Source organism: Sparus aurata, chromosome 5 (assembly GCF_900880675.1).
Source record: "Sparus aurata chromosome 5, fSpaAur1.1, whole genome shotgun sequence".
Classification (NCBI taxonomy): domain Eukaryota; kingdom Metazoa; phylum Chordata; class Actinopteri; order Spariformes; family Sparidae; genus Sparus; species Sparus aurata.
Genome location: NC_044191.1, coordinates 13,953,011 through 13,975,344, shown reverse-complemented (window position 1 = coordinate 13,975,344; position 22,334 = coordinate 13,953,011). Strand labels below are relative to the sequence as shown.

At 41.7% G+C, this 22,334-nt stretch overlaps 2 protein-coding genes across 2 annotated transcripts in view; both read left to right on the top strand.

Moving 5' to 3' along the window:
* Positions 1-4,055: 4,055 nt before the first annotated feature.
* cdk7 (cyclin-dependent kinase 7) lies at positions 4,056-10,136 on the top strand. Its single transcript, XM_030415717.1, has 12 exons — positions 4,056-4,194; positions 4,435-4,494; positions 4,590-4,623; positions 4,716-4,783; positions 4,876-4,944; positions 7,069-7,179; positions 7,274-7,392; positions 7,744-7,843; positions 7,947-8,033; positions 8,133-8,282; positions 8,812-8,950; positions 9,673-10,136. The coding sequence occupies exons 1-12, from the start codon at positions 4,129-4,131 to the stop codon at positions 9,702-9,704; spliced, it is 1,035 nt and encodes a 344-aa protein (XP_030271577.1). The 5' UTR covers positions 4,056-4,128; the 3' UTR covers positions 9,705-10,136.
* A 2,281-nt stretch (positions 10,137-12,417) lies between these two features.
* The window catches only part of serinc5 (serine incorporator 5), a 19,777-nt gene continuing 9,860 nt past the window's right edge, over positions 12,418-22,334 (top strand). Inside the window, exons 1-2 of the mRNA XM_030416189.1 lie at positions 12,418-12,643; positions 21,727-21,894. Of these exons, the coding sequence (XP_030272049.1) occupies positions 12,617-12,643; positions 21,727-21,894 (195 nt within the window). The 5' untranslated portion in view covers positions 12,418-12,616. The remainder of the gene's footprint in view (positions 12,644-21,726; positions 21,895-22,334) is intronic.

Below are 22,334 nucleotides of genomic sequence, written 5' to 3'. Positions count from 1 at the left end.
GCAGCCGTGTGCGAGATAACGTGCACTTGATACAGATGTGCGTAACATGGGTGCGTCTGTGCCTGTGTGTGTGTGTCAGACGGGGCAAGGGCCACGCTGCTAGAGTGAGAAGTTAATGGGACGTGTGACAATGTTGATTACTGAGGCCTCAGTGATCTGACTGGGTTAATGAAGTAAACGACTTCTTGGACAACACACCGGTGGGGCTATCTCCAACTACTGATACACTCAGATATACGAGTCTGGCCTTCTCTTCCCCCTCATTTACCTCCTAAAGATGCCCTGCTTGAACACCCTGCTGCCCATTAGTTGCATGAGATTCATTCACCGTACCAGTGGTACCATCCTGAGACCCCTTTTACCATATCCTCTACTTAAATGATTGCCTATGAAATGAGACAAACACGTGGCCTATGTGCAGGACTTACGACAAGCTGCTCAGGCACACAAGGAAAAAAATCATTCTGAATGATTAAAGTGGCCACCTGCAGTCCGCACGTGCAGCTATATTTGCAATGCTACACACACACACACACACACACAAATGGAGAGAAAGAGTTATTGCACGACTTTGTTTTCCATTTGGGGCCGAGATGGAGATTCTTCTAATGAGGGCGATAACGATGTCTGTGAGGAAATGCCGACCGGAACAAAACAACAACACAGATGGGAGCTTAGACAACAACAAAGACAGCCCTAAATGTAGTTGACTATGGACTCCCTGCTGGCTCTGTCTATGTGAAGAGATGACACTGTGCCCATCCCCCTGCTACTTATAGGGACATTATCATAATGTTGTTTCTGTATGAGCCGAGCTATCTAGTGGAGCTCATCTTGAAGTCCTCCACAAGCCCTGGTGTATGTATGCGGATGCCTCAGATGCTGGAGGAAGACGGTGGTGAACAAAACAAATTCTGCCCTAATATTTATTCAAACTGACAGTTCTGGCATCGAACAATGCAGCCCAGGACTGACAGCACCAATTTGATGAATCTCTGCGTTGGTTGTAAACAAACGGCAGCAAGGAAGATAATGATTGTCCTTCTGTTTGTCCTTCTGCTTTCTCATTGTCTCGTCACGGCACCCACTGTCTGTGAAGAATAAATGTGAAACGGGCAAAGCGAATTGTGTCGCGGACTGCGAGCGGTTCAAGTGTTGCAGCAACTGCCACAAGCTAGACACGCTTGAGTTCAAATCCTGGTTTGTGTGTTGACAAAAATATAACCAATAAAACAAGCGACTGGTTGGGACTGACAGCATCTATTAGTATCAAGAATAACAAATAATTAGTTCTGAGAAATAGATATTGTTTGTCATGGCTTGTGTGAACCTTCACACCTCAAACATCCACCCTACAACATCCTGTTGTGTTATAACTGTGCATGTGGTCAGATACAGCTGCATTTGTGTGTGTGCGTACGTGTGTATGTGTGTATGTGTTTGTGTGGGCCCTGTGAGAGAGTCAGAAGCCGAAACAAAGAGGAAAACTCCCTAGATGTCAGAACATTGCCACTTCCCCTGAGACCACGTGAGTAAACTGAGGACAGAAACACACAGCAGCTGTATGATACAGCACTGACAGCGATAGCGCTGAATCATTTTTCTCCTACACGTTCAACAAGTGTATCAAAGTTCCTTTTAAACATGACTGTTCTGACATATTGACCCAATAAAGGGCATATAATATGACTAATATGTCAATTTGAGCAATGGATTAAGTGGCCTAACACTCTCATCAGATTTTCAAATCTTGTCTTTTGCATTCTGACTTGATATGCATGGTTGGTAGGTGGTGGTGGTGGTGGTGGTGTTAGAGGCTCATAACAAATCTGATTGCCAGTTGTTAGTGTGTGTAACAGAATGTGTGTTTGGCAGGGTGATGCAAAGAAGAGAAGAAGAAGAGGAAATAACTATAAAAAAAAAGAAGATCATCTTCAAGGAATGGTCCTATTTTTACCCTCAGAAGACTGACCAGATTATTATCGTAGCTTTACAATCAGTGTACAGTGTGACAGAAAAAGAATGAAGGGGTCACACACCGCACACACAAACATGCGCACACAAAAAAGACACCTGGCCTGCATTTGTTGTTTACTGTACATCGTGTGAACACTGCCCCATCTGAAGCTGCTTCCCAGCAGCAGGATGTGGTGGTGCGACACGTCCTCGCTCAATAACACCCACTTCCTATGAGTTTGACAAACAGCCCTGCGGTTTCACTCTCCTCCTGCCCGTCAAACAAAGGTACATACACACACACATGCACTCACGCGTGTGCACGCAGAAACACACACACACACCAGCTCAACAACATCACCATCTGCTAATGTGACATATAACTAGAGTGAGTTATTGTGCATAATGTTACCCATGCTATCATGAGATTTACTGTGACAAACTGTATAAACGCCACCAGAATCATTTATGTATCCATAACTCAGCTGCCGCTCTCCTCATGCACAGGCTCAGAGAGAGACTGAGGGGAACGAGCACAATGCCCTCAAATCATATCAGAATTAGAGGAGAACATCAATATGTCACATTTGTTTTAGAGCAAGTGATGTAAGTGGGTCTGAGTTATGTCCACCACTGGACAGTTATGTTCCACATTTAGCCTGCCTTTATGTCCCTAAAGGTTGATGATACAATGCAAGTAAAGACTTTGAGTGCTGAGAGACTGCACGACTCTTCTCTTCTCTTCTCTTCTCTTCTCTTCTCTTCTCTTCTCTTCTCTTCTCTTCTCTTCTCTTCTCTTCTCTTCTCTTCTCTTCCCTTCCCTTTCCTTCCCCTGCCTGCATGGTTGCATGGGCACATACGGTCCTGTCAGTCACATCTGTGAGCTGTCAGGATATGAATGTGCATGCATCTGGGGGGTAGAATGAGGGGTGTATTAGGCCTGCTGATCCTTCACACTTCTCTTGTCAAACTTAACATGAAAATGAAAGTCAGTGAAGAGAGAGAAAGTGTGGGTGTGTGTGTGTGTGTGTGTGTGTGTGTGTGTGAGTGTGTGTCAGCCAGTGAGGGTCAAAGGAGAAGAGCCATGCCTAATCCTGTGGGATGTGAGGGTATCTGCTGTGTATGGAGATGGGATGTAGAGATGTGTTCAGCGGTGCATGGATCACAAAACCTTCCTAACTGACAGAAGAGACTCCCAAGAGGCCGATGTCAAACTGCTAGATGCTAAAAAAAAAAAATAAATAAAAAAAGGCTAAATGTGTGTAACATAGGAGTATTGAAAGTACTGAAAGTACTGAAAGTATTGAATATTGCGTCATAATTGTGAAATGTTACACGAAAATGAGAGCAGATGGTATTTGTGTTGGTTTTCGTTCACTGATTCAGAAATCAAGTACAAAACAGAAACTCTTTCTTGTTGTATTATTATTATCATTATTATTATCATTCATGTCATTATTAGTGGTAATACAGGTCTAAGTCGTAGATCAAAGATGTAATAAACATCTTAATAAAAATAGAAAATGTGTTGTGAAAAACAAAAGGTAGTATAAAAAGAGAATAATTGTTGATATCAGTATACTGTTATCACATACTGAATAAATCAAAGATAGTATGTAAACTAGGTGCATTTATTGACAAATGTTCTGCTTGTGCTGGTAATCTATACTGGTTGTTTGTGTTGTGGTTTTGTTTTGTATTTGTACTGGTCAACAGCAAATGAAAATCAAAATACTGCATAAACTTGTTTTTTTAAGCTGATGCTGCTACATACATTTAATGACCTGTAATGTGGTAACTGATCAGATTTGAGCTAAGATTTGTTTAGGGTTTAAGAAGTCTAATAATAATGAATAGTAATATGCCAAATTCTTTATCATTATTAGCTGTAGAAGTAGTGGTATGGTTATAGCAGTGTTCGAAATAGTATCCACTTCCAGTTATAATAATGTAAACAGTACAAATGTGCATAAACAATTCCCCGTGAGCCTAAAATCATAATCATATGAAGTTGTTTACATATGCTAGACGTGCTCTCAGTGTTGGACAGGTTGAGCCGGTAGGTGGCGGTGTTGCTCAGTGTTAAACCTCCTTTAACCCGGAAACAGTACCTGCGGACCTTTAACAAGGCAGGAAGTGTCTCCAAATGATAGTGACAGTTAGCTAGCTATCATGGCGCTTGATGTAAAGTCCAGATCCAAAAGATACGAGAAACTGGATTTCCTCGGAGAGGGTCAGGTAGGCAGAAAACTAGAAAACGAAAATCGGTGATTTGGGTTTGTGCCTGTGCCTTCGTTCCTCTCCTCCAGGCTCTGCACAGTCGTGTGTGGAGCCTGGTAGCAAGCTAACAAGCGTTAGCCGGTTGCTAATGTCAACAAAGCCTCGCTGCCTCACACTGTTGTGCTCTCTGCAGCAGTGATGTAGGAAATACATGTGTGGGACTCATTCTGTACTTATTGCTATGTTTCTCTTCTCCAGTTTGCTACAGTGTACAAAGCCAGGGATAAAACGACTGATACCATAGTTGCCATTAAAAAGGTACAAGAAATTAGCTTGCACTTTACTTCACTTGCATTAGCATCTGTACTCTGTACTGATATTTAACACCAAGATTTATTTATTTTTTCCTGCAGATTAAGGTTGGCCACAGAACTGAGGCTAAAGATGGTAAATGCTTACTTCCTGATGACACACTTATCATGGTTTTACAGTCCACTGTCCTGTTGTACCTCTTAATGATTTAATTTTCCTATCAACAGGGATTAATAGGACTGCTCTTCGAGAGATCAAGCTGCTGCAAGAACTGCATCATCCAAATATCATTGGGGTAGGTAGAATTGGCTTTTGACACTGTGTGTACATATAATTGTGCTTCTAATTTGAAAGAAGTGCTAAATTTACTTTGCTGTGTGTCTTTAGTTGCTGGATGCCTTTGGACACAAATCTAACATCAGCCTGGTGTTTGACTTCATGGAAACAGATCTGGAGGTGGGACAGTCCCTTCTCTCTTTCTATCTTTGTCTTTCCAGGGATAGACAAAATAACATGATATTATAATACCTAGTCCCAAACAAGAGCCGACTGAGAAGTCTTCAAATTTCGACTTGGTTACATTGTAATAGTCACTTTTTGCTCTGCTTACATTTCCTTACAAATTTGTCCTGACAGGACTTTAAGAACAGGGTTCGTACGGGTGCTTGAAATCCTTGAAAGTGCTTGAATTTCAATGTTGTGTTTTCAAGGTCTGAAAAGTGCTTGGATTTTAGTTTAAGTGCTTGAAAGTGCTTGACATTATAACTCTGTGTCTTGGCAACACTGAGATCAGACTGGATGGTTTTCTTATTACAAGGAGAAATAAAACCTGTGTGTGTGTATCATCACACATGCAGCCTCGTAGCAATAGAGAAGGATGGCTGAGGAGAAGGTGAATTTGATGCAATTTGGACTGATGACACGTTTGATATTAATAAACTATGATGAATAAGCGAAAAGCTTATGAAAGTTTATGTCAAAACAGGAAATTACAGGGTGCTCTCAGGTCTCTCTTTCCTGGTACAAGTGTACCTGAAGAACGCCAAGTGGCTTCCATTTTTTTGGATTAAACTTTGTGTTCTCCTTTAATTTCTAAAGTTTTTGCTATCCTGAAACATCATTTTAGATGTTTACAGCATAATACAATGTGCATAATTGTGATAAAAAGTGAAAAAAATAATAAAAGTGTATATATATTCCTGTAGATATGTATTTTACCCCAGCGATAAGGTGCTGGAAAATTTTGTAAATGACCCTTAAAAGTGCTTGAAAAGTGCTTGAATTTGACCTTGAAAAATGTATGAACCCTGTAAGAAGTTGTTTTGTTGAACCTTTCATGACACAAATGGCTTCACTTTTCTCTGGATAGAAAAAACTTGACTGAAACTTTACAGTTTCAAGTGGTTTTATTGGCATGCATATGTAACAACGCTGCCAAAGTATGTTAATACCTACTATACAATTACAATTAAATAAGAGAATAATAATGTGAGCTATTAACATACAATGTAAGATATAATAAACAGAGGACGGACTAGTTTATTATTAATTATTCTACAGTATTATTAATATGGCTGTCTCTGTATGGAGATGTACATCAATTACTCATGACAATCAAAGACATTGTAAAAGGACGTTATGGTGCATTTTGGTTAGTGGGCCACTTTATGAAAATGTTATTTCTTCCACTTAGTAGAGATCAGGCAGAGAGCATTGCAAAGTTGGGTTTCATCCTAGTGATTTTGTGTTTAACAAATATTACTTTAAGTGTGTGGAACATGATAGTTATTGGTTTGCTGTTGTGTTCAGTTACTGTGAATAGCAGAGCAGGCCAAAGAATGAATTGATAGATGAATATGAAGTGTGATTAAGATGGTGTAAGGTCAGATGACATCCAGAGTAGCACAGAAAATATGACCAGGATGACGAATATAGCCGCCTGAGTGCCTTCTCCGAACCATTAAGTGGTTCTACAAGGTCACTGCCGCTTTTATACTTTTTCCCCACCTCCCCCTCTGGTTTGTCTTAACACACAAGGCTCAAGATGGGAACCCACCACTGATACATCAGACCGATGCAAAACAGGATAAGCACGCGTCAAGGAAAAATCAATACCACTCTGCTCTTGGCTCTCACAATGAATTGATGCCATTAGCGTCTCGCTGACAGAGAGACAAACCAGACACAAGGATGAAATATGATGCACGTGTTATTATTACCCATGCAAAGAAACTATGTTTAGGCTACATTTATTAGATTTTGCTTCATGAGCTTATCAGCTACAGATGTTGGATGATTGTATTGCCAATATCATATTGAAGGATCCTGAAGCCAGTTTTTGATTTTTGGAGCTGATGGAAAAATAGAAATTTTGGGTGAGATGTTGAATCTGCAATGCACTGCCTGGCTTGACTCCAGCTGTGTGTGGCTTTAATTATCTCATCGGCTCTGATAAGGGTAATTTAATTTTGAATGTGAGGCCTACAGCTACGTATAAACATTGAATAATGAATGAAGATTATTGTTCTTAAGATATCAGGCTTTACTTAATCTTCTTTGTGTTTGTTATGTTTTTTTTAGGTGATCATCAAGGACACAAGCTTAGTCCTGACTCCAGCCAACATCAAGGCCTACATCCTCATGACTCTGCAAGGATTAGAGTACATGCACCAACACTGGGTCCTGCACAGGGTAATAACAGTTATACTCCAGATGCACGCACGCACACATGCACATGCACACACAGAGAGTCAGTAATGTACACTTTGTCACCTTGTATTTCCAGGATCTGAAGCCCAATAATCTGCTGTTAGATGGTAATGGAGTCTTGAAGTTGGCTGATTTTGGCTTGGCCAAAGCATTTGGCAGCCCCAACAGAGTCTACACTCATCAAGTTGTGACCAGGTGGGTTCCTTTTGTACATTCTCCTTTTTTTTGTTACTCTTGTTGGAATTATCTGACAGCAGCACACATAGATCCATCCTCATTTGCTTAATTTGATTGATATTGATTTATAGCTAAATATATCACATGAGCAGATCAGTTTATGGTCGATTCAGATAATGTGTGACTTCACAGATTGTAAATAAATTGTTAGACCCATGAATAGCACCAAGTTGTCCTCTATTAAAGGAAATGTTGTTATCTTCATTCTAGTTTAACAGAATGAATCTTCTTACCCGAAGAGTAATGTACTGTATGTCTGTTTTAAGAATTAGGAAATGTGACTTTCTGTGTTTATTCGTCCTTTCCTAGGTGGTACCGTTCCCCCGAGCTCCTGTTTGGTGCCAGGATGTACGGTGTGGGTGTTGACATGTGGGCAGTGGGATGCATCTTGGCAGAGTTGCTCCTTCGGGTATACACACCTCACTTCAAAGAGATATTCACACATTATCCACAATCAGGAATGCTCTTATTTTTGGTTCCATAAATGTCTCTGCATGTGTCCTTTGCTGTAGATACCATTCCTTGCTGGAGACTCAGATCTGGACCAGCTGACCAAGATCTTTGAGGCTCTTGGGACACCCACAGAAGAAACATGGCCTGTCGGTATCTGATTTTCTCTCCTGTGATATATATTTGTGTTTTTACTGGGTCAAATGTGAGGATGATTGTATACATTCATTTGTTGAATATCTCTGCAGGGAGTGAGTAGTCTACCAGACTATGTTTCCTTCAAAATATTTCCCGGCACACCTCTGGAACACATATTTAGTGCAGCTGGAGACGACCTACTAGAGCTACTACAAGGCCTCTTCACCTTTAACCCCTTGACGAGGACCACAGCTACACAGGTAATACAAAGTACAAAAACAAGTACAAGTAAATTATACATATATCTAAATGCATGTACGTTATGTATATGATGGCCAATGCTGATATTCAGCATTTTTCCAATTGGAATCTTTTTTGAATCTGGTGTTGATCAAATGAATTAATTTTTAAAAAGTTCTACTTTAGCTCTGATGCAGCATGCAATCTGTAAAATAACAAGAAACTAAAGTTATCAGATAAATGGGGGGTATTAAGTGCAATATTTGTCTCCAAACTGGATAGGAGTAGCAGAAAAAATAAAAACATATACTAAGTATTCGTACCTCTAAATTGTACCTGAGTAAATGTATTTGCAAAATTAAACAGAGGAGCAATTAAAAAGATTCTAACAAGGAATTTTATACAGTTTAAATGTTTAAATGTCTTTGTCTTCAAACTGTAGCTTCCTTCAAACTATTGCATTTATAAAAACATATCTACATCTGCCTAAACAATGTCTGCCCTAATGCAGTTGCTAATGTGTTTATACTCTTGTCTGTTGCTCTCCAGGCTTTGAAGATGAGGTACTTCAGTAATCGACCTGCTCCCACTCCTGGTCCCCAACTCCCTCGACCCAACTGTTCAGTTGAGGCCCTGAGGGAGAAGGAAACAGTCGGGCTCAAGAGGAAAATCGAGGGCCTGGACACAAGTAAGCAACACATATTGGCCTGTGGTTGCCATGTATACCCATCATCCCAAAGTATATTTCTATACATGCAGTCAAATAAAGCTGGTCAGTATTAACTGTTTAAATTGCAGTTTTAGCAGCAAGACGGGAAAGTATCTGCAAAAATGTTTGAGGGCAATTTGAAAGGAGCTGGAAATTTTAGAACATCCGACTCAGACCAAACTTACTTATAGAATGTTGTGAATTTAGCCACGTGAACTGTTCCTCCTTGTTCTCATGGTTATGTGCACTGCAGTCATTAATCTAGACTGCAACTTGATTGAACCCAGCAATTCAAAGGGTGTTGGCTGCACATTTAACTGCAGTAGTAGGAAATTCAGAATATAGTGAAGAGGAACACACACACACACACACACACACACACATACATACAGACAGTCTGGTGGGTTGTGGTGGGGTATGTTTTACTGAAGGAGGACCTTGGTGTTACTGGGAGGTTCAAAGCTTTTCCAGCTCCTACTGTGGTTTGGAAAATATAAGGGTTGACTTTATGCTATGCTCCATGCTACAGTACACTACAGAGAGAATGTCTGAAAACTTGCAATAGAAACTTTAGTGGTTAGCAGATTGCTCATTACAGGCTTGTTTCAGTCTCACATAGTGTAGAAACACGATTTGGCTGTATTTCTCTGTAGTGCTTGTTTATAATGTTTTTAATAACAGTCTTTTTACGTTGTTTTCAGATGTGATGATGAAGAAGAAGCTGATTTTCTGACCAGATGGGACCTGGTAAATCCGATGATCACCATCTTCACACCGCGTGACTCAGCTTTCCCGCATTGCTCAGGATTGTCCACTGGAATGAAAAACAAAATAACAAAGTCCAAATCCAGCAGTGGATCTGGTTGTCTCTAGGACATATTAGAGATTGTAGCTGTTACATCAGTTAGATACTGTGCTTTAAGTAACCAAGTCGCTGCTGTGTTCAGCATTCCTTTGAATGATGTCCAACAGACTGGTCAGTAGTGTTGGCTCTGGTCTTTCTCCATTGTAACAATGATGCCTAAGCTCTGGGAGCCTTTTGGAATATGTCTATTTATGTGACTGATGAGAACAACCAAACTAGCTGGCCTGATTTATTTCCTCTGTATGTATTTTTATTTTTTGTATGTAAGACCAATAAATGGTGCATATGCATATATGGGGATTTCCTTCTGTGATGTGGTTATTGGTCAGGAGACTCTAATTACTTCAACACACTATGGGAAAAGAATTACATACTATACTTAATTATGGTTTCTATGTTATGTCTACAACGCTGATAAAACCTGTAGACTCCAACAGAGTGTACAGTCTTTTTCACCTGTATGACTGGACAGAAAAAGACTTGTGGTTTGTTTACTCAGCATGCAAAATAGGTGTGTATTTTCTCTGGCTATGTGTGCTTATGTGGCATAAGCCCTGCCTTCAGGGCAGACAGGGTGATGCTAGGCTTGACTGTGTCAAGTAACAATGTGCCACTAGACATATATTTCTCGCCCTGTCCTTTGTCTTCAACTTTACTGTGATCCAATGCAGTGTGACATGTCAGAGGCCTGATGCTCCAGCAGGCGATCTACTGCCCTTTTTGGTTGTCTGTCAAACAGGATCAGATTAGAGAAGGAGACAGCAGAAGAGGGAGTGTGTCACAGCTGAAAAAATCACTCTTTATATTTAATCAAATATATTTCTTATTCTATAACAAAAGCCTGTGCAGATTTGTATTATGTCGTTTGCTTCAGTGCTCACATGACATGACACAAGTTATGTCTGATTTTACAAAGAATCGCAAACATAATTGAGCAAGTTGTACCATCCACTTGTTTAGTGTGACCACGTTCTGGATCTGAGCAGAAAGGGTTGCGGATTGGTGGTCATGGTCCCCTAAGTTCAGAAAGAGGCTGTCCTGTGTGATTCATGCCTATTTATAAATTACCACAATACAGCTCTGAGAGGGGACACAATGACATTGTGCGGCAGTGGTGGGTGACTACAGTGTGTGTGTGTGTGTGTGTGTGTGTGTGTGTGTGTTGTGTGACTGGGTCAGATGACAGGTTTGGCAAATAGCAGCAGTACAGTCATAGGGAGCTACAGTAGCAGCCTTATCAGCTCAGGCTCATATAAAGGCCATTTCATTGGCTGTTCACCACTGTTGGAACAAACACACTGTTGCCCACATGCTGTGACAGAATATGAGCACAGGGTTTGCGGGAAAACGTGATACTTACTCATGTTTGGATCAGCAAGATATGCATGTGGGTTGAACTGAAGCTTGTTGATTAAGACAAATTCATTGCCGAGTGTCGAGCCTTACATAAATCATAATTTAACAAAAAAGTCAAAGATTTCTGTGTGCATAGTGATAGTCACTGTACATTCAGGTAAACTGTTTTGATCTCTGCAGATACTAATTTTGAGCTGACATTGGTGAAACTGACGATGAAGGCCATTTCTTGTCTGATTATCTATGATTTAAAGACAACACTTAATTGTAAAATGTTTCTGAGGAACAGATTTCATTTGCTGAGACTGGGACAGACGACCAAGTTCTTTGTTTGCAATGTGATTAAAGACGTTTCAACACTGCAACAATATGTTTTTTTCTGGTTGTCTTCTGAGTCTATGTGGCCTCGGCACTGGTAGGTGCATGACACAGGAAACAGCATAAGATAACAACAAACAGAGCGCTGCTCATCAAGGTTAGAACAAAAAACAAGATTTAGGGAAACATTTGGTTGTTAAGGTCTCACCAATATATTGCCAAAACTTGGTATGCTAGGGATTATAGGCTATTATATAAGCAATTATATTGAAAGACACTGCCTCATTTGAATGGACTGTATATTAGCTGGAACTAAAGGTGGTTGTATATTATAATAATCTGCCAGTTAACAATAGGCATTCATCATGCAGCATTATTATTATATTTGGACCAAGATCAATAGATTCTCTCGTTTTTCTTTCTTTCTTTCTTTCTTTCTTTCTTTCTTATCTCCTGGACCCTCAAGCTGTCAATATGTGCTCTATCTGAATATTTAGTGTTTCCTTGCCATTCCCTGCTGTGTCAGAGGGAACTGAGGCTACAATGAAAACACAAAAAAAAATTCAAATCACCAAAAATTCTCAAATGTAGCCTAACATTTAACTAACAGTGTAAAAACTGTTCTGCATGCCTTTGATATGATACTGTGATAATGTATGAGGCTCTCGGCAGGGATGTTATTGCATATTTATCTGGTGCATCTTGCTTCACAAGCCAACAGCGATGTTTAAACCAGATAACAGAGTCGATATGTTCACCTCTGTGCGTGTGTGTGAGAGAGGCTTTCATTTGAAACGAAAGGTAGAGTTTTAAACCAGCCCGTCATTTAATCGAGTGGTGTGTGGCGGGGGCCGCACGGCTTTGTGTTTGGCTTTTTATCGCGTGCATTATGTGATGTGCAGTGGGAGGAGGGACAGGGAGGAATCAAGGAAGGGGAGGAGGAGAGACAGCGGCGGCGGACGAGCGGAGCAGTGAGGCGGACAGGCGCGTTGTGTTCCCCGTGTGGCGGTGCTGGTCTCATGTGGAAGAGGTAGAAGGGCGACTGAGAAAAGCAAGCGAGCTCGCCTTCACCCCGAAACGGATTTTATTTATTGTCTCCCAGCAAAATGTGTACTCCGTGTTGTATCTCGCAGGTGAGCAACAATACTCCACTTTGTGTTCTCTGTCGGCTGTGAGCGAAGCTCCAGGCTCGGTCCGCTGTTGTTGCCTTCTGTTTGCTGCTTTTATCGAGATCTGCCGAGTGGCGTCTTTTGATGTCGTGCTGGTTCTTGACACACATGCCAGCGACCTTATTTTACAGCAGTTCTGGAAATGTTATGAATCCCTCCCTGAGATGACTGGATGACTTTACAGTAGGAGCGTTAAAAGCCGTTGGAAGACAAAGAGAGGAGGCGACCAGCCATAACGTCAGCCAGCAGCGCGAGCAGCACAGTAGCTACCTGCTATCAGGAGTACCTTCATCAGATGTACAGATGTCTGTGCAGATGTGTTGGCCGGAGACAGCCAAACATTGTTGGATGACATTGCTCAGAGGTGTATTGTCTGCCAAACTACTTGGCTTGGTTACTTGGTTACTAGCTGTAACTAACATTAACGCACATTTATTTAAACACTCAGGGACATCCCCCCCCTCAAGCTCCAAAACTTTAGGCCAGTCCTATTTCCTACTCACACCTTGTGTAACCCGTGTAATAATGTCGTGGTTTCATTTCTTGTGTCTCTGAAGTGTGAAAGGAAAGGACAATAAGCTATATGGGAACGGCAGACTGCTCTCGGCTCATCTAGCTACTTTAGTAGTGTCTCTCCCCCCCAGAAAGAAAATAGTTTGGCCTACTTTTATGTTTGTTTCTACAGTGATTGTGATCAGGTTTAAGGTGCAGAACGGTTTTTGATAAATCACATTAGGCCTGTATACAATGATTGTAGAGCTGAATCAATTAATCTTGTGCTGATTGAAAATTAACTGACAGCAATTATGATAATTGATTTACTGTATAAGTCAGGCAATTGTTTGAGCAGAAAAGCCCCAAATTCACTGTTTTCCAGCTTCTCGTTTGCAAATATTTGCTGTTTTTCTTTGTCCTCCATGATAGTAAACTGAATTTCTTTAGCTTTTGTACTCTAAATTCATCAAAACAAGCAATTTCAACATGTCGGCATTGGGTTTGAAAGATTGTGATGCCATTTTCTGACATCTTTCACAGGATGAATCAGTTGATTTGCAAACTGTTAGGCACATTTTATTGCATATAGTCATTATTGAAAATAACGGGTGGTTAAATTGTTTGTTTATCTGATTTGATTGACGGCTATAAGTAATTTTAAAGTTGCAGAATTATTTATTTTAAAAGGCAGTTAGTGGTTTATATGTAAAGTTAGAGAGGGGTTTCTTCAGTGCTGCACGTCTTCTTTCAACCCACAGATTGTTTCTGACCACAGGGTCACCACTGCTGAGCTGGTCTGGTCTGGAATTTAATTACACAGACGCATCCCTCATCCAAGCAGAGCTCTGTTCTATTTCTTGCTCTTTTCAAAGACGAGAATGGAAACGGGGAAGGATTAGGGGAAAATGAAGGGCAAACAATAAGATCGGTTTGGTGTTGCTGTGTTGGTGGTGTCAATCCCCGTCACAGCCGGCCCATTCAGTTTTGTCGCCCTCTCTATTCATGTGTATACTTGTAATTAACATTTTTTTTGCGTGTGCATATATGTGGGCCTCTTGACGTTTAGAGTGGCCCAAATTGATGTGTGGTCGGCTAATTTCCTCTTTGGCTCAGAGGTGGAAATTAACTGAGGGTGGGCGTTGTTTGGGTTGGATTTGGAGAGAGCCGTGGGCATGGTGTGGGAGCAGCTCATGAGTCATTTCTCAGTGGGATCAGGATGTATGCCATGTTGTGATGGGATAGGGGGTAACTCAACATTGAGTTTTGTCCAAAGCGCTGCAAGCATTGGCTGTGAGTGTGATACAGGACTGAAACCATGCGGGCGTTTATGAGCAGCACAGCTATGAAACGGGAAGCTTTGGCAGGGTCCTGAGGACCTAGAGGATAATGGAGACTGTTGTTTACTGAGCGTCCTTCCTGATAAAATATCCTTGGGTAAGACATCAGGCACTGAACTAACACCCTGGCTTCATCCGAATTGCAATCACAGACAGTGTTTTCACAAAACATGCCACTATTCGTGAATCAAAGAAAATGAATTGCATTTTGATAATCGATGTCTTGTTTCTGTCACTTTGTAAGCCAGCATGTCAAACATTTGCTGGTTCCAGCTTCTTAACGCTTTTCTTTATCATATTTGATTGCAAATACAGAGGTGTTGAGTTTGGACTGACAAAGGAAGCAATTTGAAGATGTCATTTTGGGCTCTGAGAAATTGTGATGAACATTTCTCACATTTGTTGTATTTTTTTAAAAGACATTTTACAGGCTAAACGATTTATCGATTAAATAACGATAATACAAATTGATTGTGAAAATAATCATTAATTGCCGTCCTAGTTTTTCACAACTCTTCTCTGGCATGTTGTATTCACCAAACATTTTATATTTTGCATTTATCAGGGTGCTGCAAAATAACCATAAGCGTTCTGGGTTTGGTGGGCAGCCCGTCATTAGTTATTACTGTTTGCCATTTATGTCTGTGATTGTCTGGTTGTTGTTTTTAAATATTCACTCTATAATCAACACAGGTTCACGGTTCATACTTCTGCAATTCCAATGAATGTCAGCTGAGTGGAATGCAATTTCTCTTGTAAACAAACATTGTGAAACCCTGAGCTGTCCATAAATATTCTCCTGCAGCCCGGGAACACTCACAAACACAGCTGTCGGCATCAGGTGGTGGTTTCACTGCTTTTTGCAGAGGTCACGGCGCAAAGGCTGTTATGTTTCAGCGGTGAATCCTAAAAACAGGCGTTGATGAGCTTTAAAATGACTTGACTCGTAAATATGGCCACCAAACATCTGTAGCTGGGCCCCCTGACATAAACCCCTGGGTCAGTCGTGCGATTAAAATGACTGGCCACCTGTGTCCATGTGAGACATGTCTGCTATTTTCAGCTTCCCTTCAGGAATTTTGCTGTGGTCAGCAGCAGCAGCAGCAGGGGGGTTGTTTTCCCACAGGGACATCATTGGCAGTCTCTCGTCTCTTTTGTCTGCCTTTCGATAACATCTTTCTCAACCTCCCTCCTCTCTCATCTTCCCATGTCTTGTCTCCCTTTAATTGGTTTCTTTTTTGTGGAAAGGCTGAAGGTGCTGATGCAACCATGTGAAATTCCAGCTTCCTCTTTGCTTGTTGCCATCAGTTGACTTACAGGAAGGCTGTGGCGGAGAGCCACATGATACTGTGTGCGATTCTATGTACTTCAAATCACACAAACGGCACACACTGGGAAGTGAAATAGGCCTCTTGATAGACACAGCATGGCGCTGGATTAGCCTGTTGATATGGCCTTGTGTTTTCACTCGCTTCCTGTCCTTTTTAGCTGTTTCCCTTGGTTATTTTTGTGACGGCCTCCTTTGTCTGCACAGGGATTGTTTCATTTCGGCGCTTCACTGTACCTTAGTACTTCTTTGTCTTTCTTTTCTTTTCTGTCCATTGGTCTTAAGTTTCTCTGTGTTGGTTGTAGCTAGGGGCTGTATTTGCCAAGAGAGAAGTAAATACCCCCTTTTGTGTGTAGGAAACAGAGCAGTGATACATTTTTGCTGTGTGTATACAGCTGCCTAGCTATATAGACAATAGTGGAGCTGTCAATCACAATATGAGGGGAAATGGAGTATGTCTGGAGTTTGGGCCGACCTAACCTGTGTTCTTCCCTCTTTATTTTCCTATGTTTTTCACTCTGCTGGTTTCTCCCCATTCCAACACAAAGCATTGTTGTAATTTGAGATAAGTGGGTGTGCCTATAGTTTCGCCTGAACCGATGGTGCGTCATCGTGGTCAGCTTTATCCAGCGGACAGTATCATAAGCTCTAACGGGGAGTTCCTGCAGCTGAAAAGCAGCCAGCTACAGCACAGGGTGCATTTAGAATGCAGATTATACCAAAGTAAAGGTCAGGCAACATTTGATTGGATGAATAAATAAACAATCACGTGATAGTTTGCGTCAACCCGAGGTTTATTCTCCCACAGGTGCGTCCATTGAAACTGTTAAACCACATTCTTCAAGTCAAGTTGTCTTGACGGAGCTCATCTTTGTTATGAGTCACGTCTGTCTGTGCTGCTATATTAAGGGGGGGTTTTTCCTTTTCACTGCTCATAAACATGACAGTCAACATCTCCGATCAGCTGATAAGGGTTGTTTCTCTCATCTTAAAACCGTGGCTGAAGAAATCTGTTGGCCTCAGCAGGAACGGATCGTTTCCGTAGCCAGGATGAACTGGCAGTAAGAGGAGAGTGAGCAGGAATATCATTTAATGAGTCATGTGTTTTCGAAAGACAACAACCGCTTCAATGCATCACAATAAGGACATGCAGAGCTTTTTGTGAAATTGAAAAGTGAAACTGTTTTTGTTTGCTTTGTGTTCCAGTGTAATACAAATTTAATTTAATTTCTCCTTTTATGCATGTGGAAAGGCAAGTCTTATTCATACAGCACCCTTACGAATAAGACCGTAAGAAAAAACAAAAGAAGAAATAATGTATCTAATTTATTGCGAAGCCAGGGTAAGATGTAATGTCGTAAGCCCTCATTTACAAGACCTGAGAGCTTTAACAGGATGACTCTTGTTGACGGCATCAGGTTTTCTTATCATGTTTTATGTTTTTCTGTGGGTATTCCCCATATTTGTCAAATGTCCTCACTTCCTAACACGTGGAAGCTCGGCTGGTTGACTTGTCGGAGGAGAGTGAATCCGTCTACCCCCTCTTAATTCTCCTCTGCTGTGCTTGCTGTGATATGGCGAGTGACCTATTTTTTGCGATCGGTGTGTTTGCATTGTGTCAGCAGTCATGTCTGTGTGACTATGTGCTTTCAGCGTTTACCCCGTGTGTGTTTGATTTAGGGCCACCCTTGCCATTTCCTGTTTGTTGAATACTGCAGTTGTTTTTCATCACTTCAGGGTTGAGGAGAATAAGGCGGCAGAGAATGAAGGAGGGGAAAAACATGGTAATTGTAAAATGCTAAAATCAATTCTCTGTTACAGCAAACAGATGTGGCCTTTAGATTGTCGGAGGACTCTACCGCATTTTTGTTGATGAAGCATCCAACTGCAGGTCAGAGTGCTCGATTGCTCGGTCGTGCAAACTGATTACGTCCATGCAACCATTTGCTTCGTTTTCACATGTATTTGGGTTCATTTCCTGAGGGGATTTCACCGCTGTGTCCTGTCCATCCTCTTTTAAGTAAAGCTGATTCCTGTGTGCTTTGAGTAGTATCGTCTTTCTCCTGACCCTAGAACAGCTGGAAGGTAGCCAAGCATTTGGGAGGAACTGATTTAGGGTAAAGGGCAGCTGAAGACAACAAAGGGAGGGTCAAGAGAAGAAAATAAGAGGACAGAATACAAGAGATGATGACAGAAAGCCTCCATGTTAGCAGGGTGGGGGAGGTCGGAGGAAATGAGATGAAGGGAGTAAAACAGAGATTCAGCCTAAAGACACAAGCCTTTGTCTCTCGAGAGTCCCACAGTCACAGTGTAGTGAGGCTTCAGTGGAGGGGAGTGAATTTCTTGGCTTATTGTAAGTCTGTTAAGGCTACACCAGGGTCTAGAAAGTGGCCATAGTGCCATGTTTGCTGTTCTGTGGGATGATGATCTTTTGGATGGATGGCTTAAGCAGTATGTCGAGCGTGTGGGGGGTTGCTGTTGATACTGAAGTAGGGGTGTATGTACTCTGCAGACACGCCGGCCACCTGTCGACATGCTGGTGGAGCAGGCGGGCAGCATAGGAAGGGGGTGTATGGCCCATGAAGTGGGCAGGGTCAGCGTTGGTTACCATGGATACTCTTTTTGTGTCAGTTTGTATGGTGGAATTCCCCCGAAACATTCTCCCCCTCTCATGTCGCCCCCTCCCTCGATCAGTTCTGCTGGAGTATGCTGTCGGCCTCCCTCGCTGTGTGCAGTCCGCTGGTGAAACACCCCCAACTAATGAAATCTAAATACCCTAATGACTTAAATCGTCCTGTTTTTTTCCACTTACTTTCAGTCTATTGTGGTTAATTAAACGCCCATTGAGGAAGACATGTGTGTGCAGCAGAGACAAAGGAAACCGCTTATCCTGTTAAGCCGTGTGTAGTCAAATGGAGACCAGGCCAGGGGCCACATGCATAAAACTTGGTTCACATTCAAGGCTGGAAGTCTGTGTGTGCATAAAAGCAGAAATATGCTCATGCTGCCTTGGAGGCAACATTTCGAACCTCTTCATGTGCACAGCCTCTACGACCTCTTCTGTTGCATCTCAAACATCGGTAAATTGTGGCCGCGTGACACATGAACAGGCTTAATGCCCACTTTCACAGTTATCAATGAGAAGATATTATCACAAAACCTTTTTAATCCTGATTGGATATAAACTGGTTGCATTCGATGTTTGATCTGGCATCAAAGCATAAAGCAAGTCTTTGTGTGTGTTTGTGGCCCACAGCCATTAAGCAGATAGCACAAGGAGGTCAAATTAATGCTATGACCTACTTTTCTGCTGTTCTTATTTCTGCATGATAATATGGGTACAAAATTACATGGGAATCGTGTTTGTTGACCTATTTACTCATACTTTGAAAAAATAAATTGTGTATGCATGTTTTTTGTGCATATATATCATTTATATCTGGCATTTGGAGTTGTGATAAATCCACTGCCTCGGGGACACTGTAGTCAGTCAGACACGTTCTGTCACAAAGGCTTGAAGAAAGCCTTACAGGGTGGATTCCTTACTGACTATGCCCTCATGTTGCCACACCCATTTAAAAGGTGCAGTGTTTTGTTCCTGATTTCATAAAAGTTTAATAATGATGATTAATGATTGATGATCTACCTTCTTGAAGAAGAGCAAAAGACAGCCGTGTTTTTCTCAGCTCATGAAGGGGAACTGGTTAAAAACATTTTATATGGTTGGATTCAGATGGGAATATGTTTTAGGAAGCATCAAACTGACAACACACAGCTCGCATCAAAATGGCAAACGCTATGAATAACCATTCTTCGTCCCGAAGCAAAAAAACAATTAAGCTGGCCATCCCCAAAGGGACTAGCAGGGAATCCTCTGGACAGAGCGCAGGGAAGCCGAGCCAAGAAGGCAAAGAAGTGGCTTGATCCCAAGCATGTGCCTGTGTGGATCCACGAGTCTGCAGCATACCACACATTACTGACATCTGGAGTGGAACGCGACACATCAGACGATGTTGCACACTGGCTTTACTAGAGCTGTGCACCCCCTTGTCAGATTACTGCCCGGATCGAGAACACACAGACAAGGGCCAAGATTATTGATATGACAAAATGGCAAATTGAACTAAGCTTGCTAAGATGCATTATCAGGGCTAGAGAGGTTATTATTATTATTTTATTTTATTTTTTTTATCTGGTCTGGATAATTTTAAATTGACTTCCAGTCCGCCTGGTCTATCTGGGCTGACTGCCAGGTTGTCGTGTCTGCTTCTTGTTCAGAAAAGTAAAAAAATAAAGATATGAAATTACATTTGGTGTGCGCTACAAGGAGCAAGGAAATGTATTGTCCACTTTCTTACAACGTTTCTGTCCGGTGACCCCTTCAGGTGACGGGGCAGCCGTTGTTCCGCCCATAATGACTTGCCTCTCACAGAATGTTATAATGATAGAACTAAAGACACGGCTTTCCCGTTCCTAAAAAAGGCTATGCCACCATCAGCCCTCCAGCTGTTTACCAAACCTCAACTGTAGACCACATCAGATGAAGTTCACCTCTCACCACAGCGGTGTGTGTTCTGCACGCTGCGGAGTAGGAAGCTTACACAAGCAGGGTGGGGTGGCTACAGAAAGACATTATACTATATAATTGTGGAGCCTCCTCTCTCCTAAATAGAACACAGGCCTGTCTTTATGAGACTGTCCTCCTGTATGAGGGCCTGTCAGAAGAAACAGAGTAGGCCTCTGTGAGTGAGTGTGTCTGTGTGTGTCCGTGTCTTTTCGGACAAGACTCCACTGTCTACATTGGCCAAGAGTTGTCGCTGTGAAGGAGGGAGAGGGATTTTTTCCCATGTGATAGAAACCATCAATGAGCAGAGAGACATTCGGGTGTTGTGTCTTCTTTTGCAAGTTTTCCCATGTCCAGTAAGTGGCCATAATTATGTCCTTGAGCTGAGACCTGCAGTAAGTAGTATCTGTGACTGTGGACTGTGAAAGCTAAAGCTCTGGAAAGAGGAAATGTTCCAGAAGGCACCAGACACTGCCACACATAACGCTTGGCTACAATGGCTGCATACTTTGAAGGATCTTTAACAATCCAAATAAAACTTAGATGCTGTATTCCAAGTGCATAAACATGCACCATTTACTATAATGTGCTTAACAATTACAGGTTTATAAATGTTGTGTTTTGCACTATTAGATGATCACATTGTAAACACCAGTGTAACAGTCCCTGTCTCGAATGTCGAACTTGGTTTTGTCTTCTTTGGTTTAACCAACTGTAGTATTTTTACTTCTGCTATTTCTGTCCATATTCAGTCCAGCCATAAATAGTAATCCCACCCATTGTTGCTCTTTTGAGGTTCCTCCCTTTTATTCCTGTTTTTTTTCTTTCTTTCTCTTTTGTGGAGTTCGCCTGAACTGAATTAAAGGTCTAAGGTTGAGAGGGTATGTTTTTCGGATCATGATTTGGAGCTGTATAATCAGTGTCGTTCACTGTTTATACAACTCCAAATGTAACTTGACTTGACTCCTGGAGGACTATTAAACATTACGTAATCATGTGTTCAACCCTAATTATTTAATTATCTTGGCTCCAAGCGTCTAGGCTTAAATTTTTCTGTCTCTGTATTCCTGTGTTTGCCTTCTGTCCAGTGCTCTCTTTCTGTATAGTTGCATAGCGTTTTTTTTTTGTTTGTTTTCCAGCATTTTTGCAGACATTTTCAGACAGTTGCAGAGTGCACACTCAAACCCTGGTCCTCCTTTATCCAAGTGCCTAGTAAATACATTATGTCTGTATCAGATGGTTTATAATGGTGTGGAAAATCCTAAGTGTGATGCTAATGTTTTCCCCATCCCTCCCTCTTTTCCCTATTGTTCTCTGTATGCAGCTGGCCTGCTGCTGCGGCTCAGCGGCGTGCTCATGCTGCTGTAACTGCTGCCCCAAGATCAAACAGTCCACTGGGACCCGAGTCATGTACGCCCTCTATTTCCTGCTGGTCACCATCATCTGTGTCATCATGATGTCCCCCACTGTGGAGCAGGAGTTGAGAGACCATGTAAGTACATAAATCACAAACACATTATCACACCAAGCTTTGCAAGCTTTTGCAAACTGTATAAGTTGGAGGTATTTCTAGATGTATAAGTAATTGAAGAGCTTGAATTATGTATGGTTGAAAGGTGCAATATTAAGAATGTAGGGATAAAAAATCATGCGGAGGAAATTAAAGCTCCTGTCATCTATGCTTCACCGCAGCTTCATTTTAAATGGAGAGTGATTTGAAACTCTCTGTCCTAAAAGCTTTCTCACAGTTAAGTGCCTCTGTAGTGCAGTGATGATTGACTGATTATAAGTTATGATGAGATCTCTTTAGATCTTCATCTGAGAGTAATGGTCATGATTTCCTATGTGTGCCGTTCTGTAGGTAGCAGCATGGCTGCAGACATCTCGGAGCTTTGCGGGGTGACACTCTGCACACTTATCAGACTGATTATA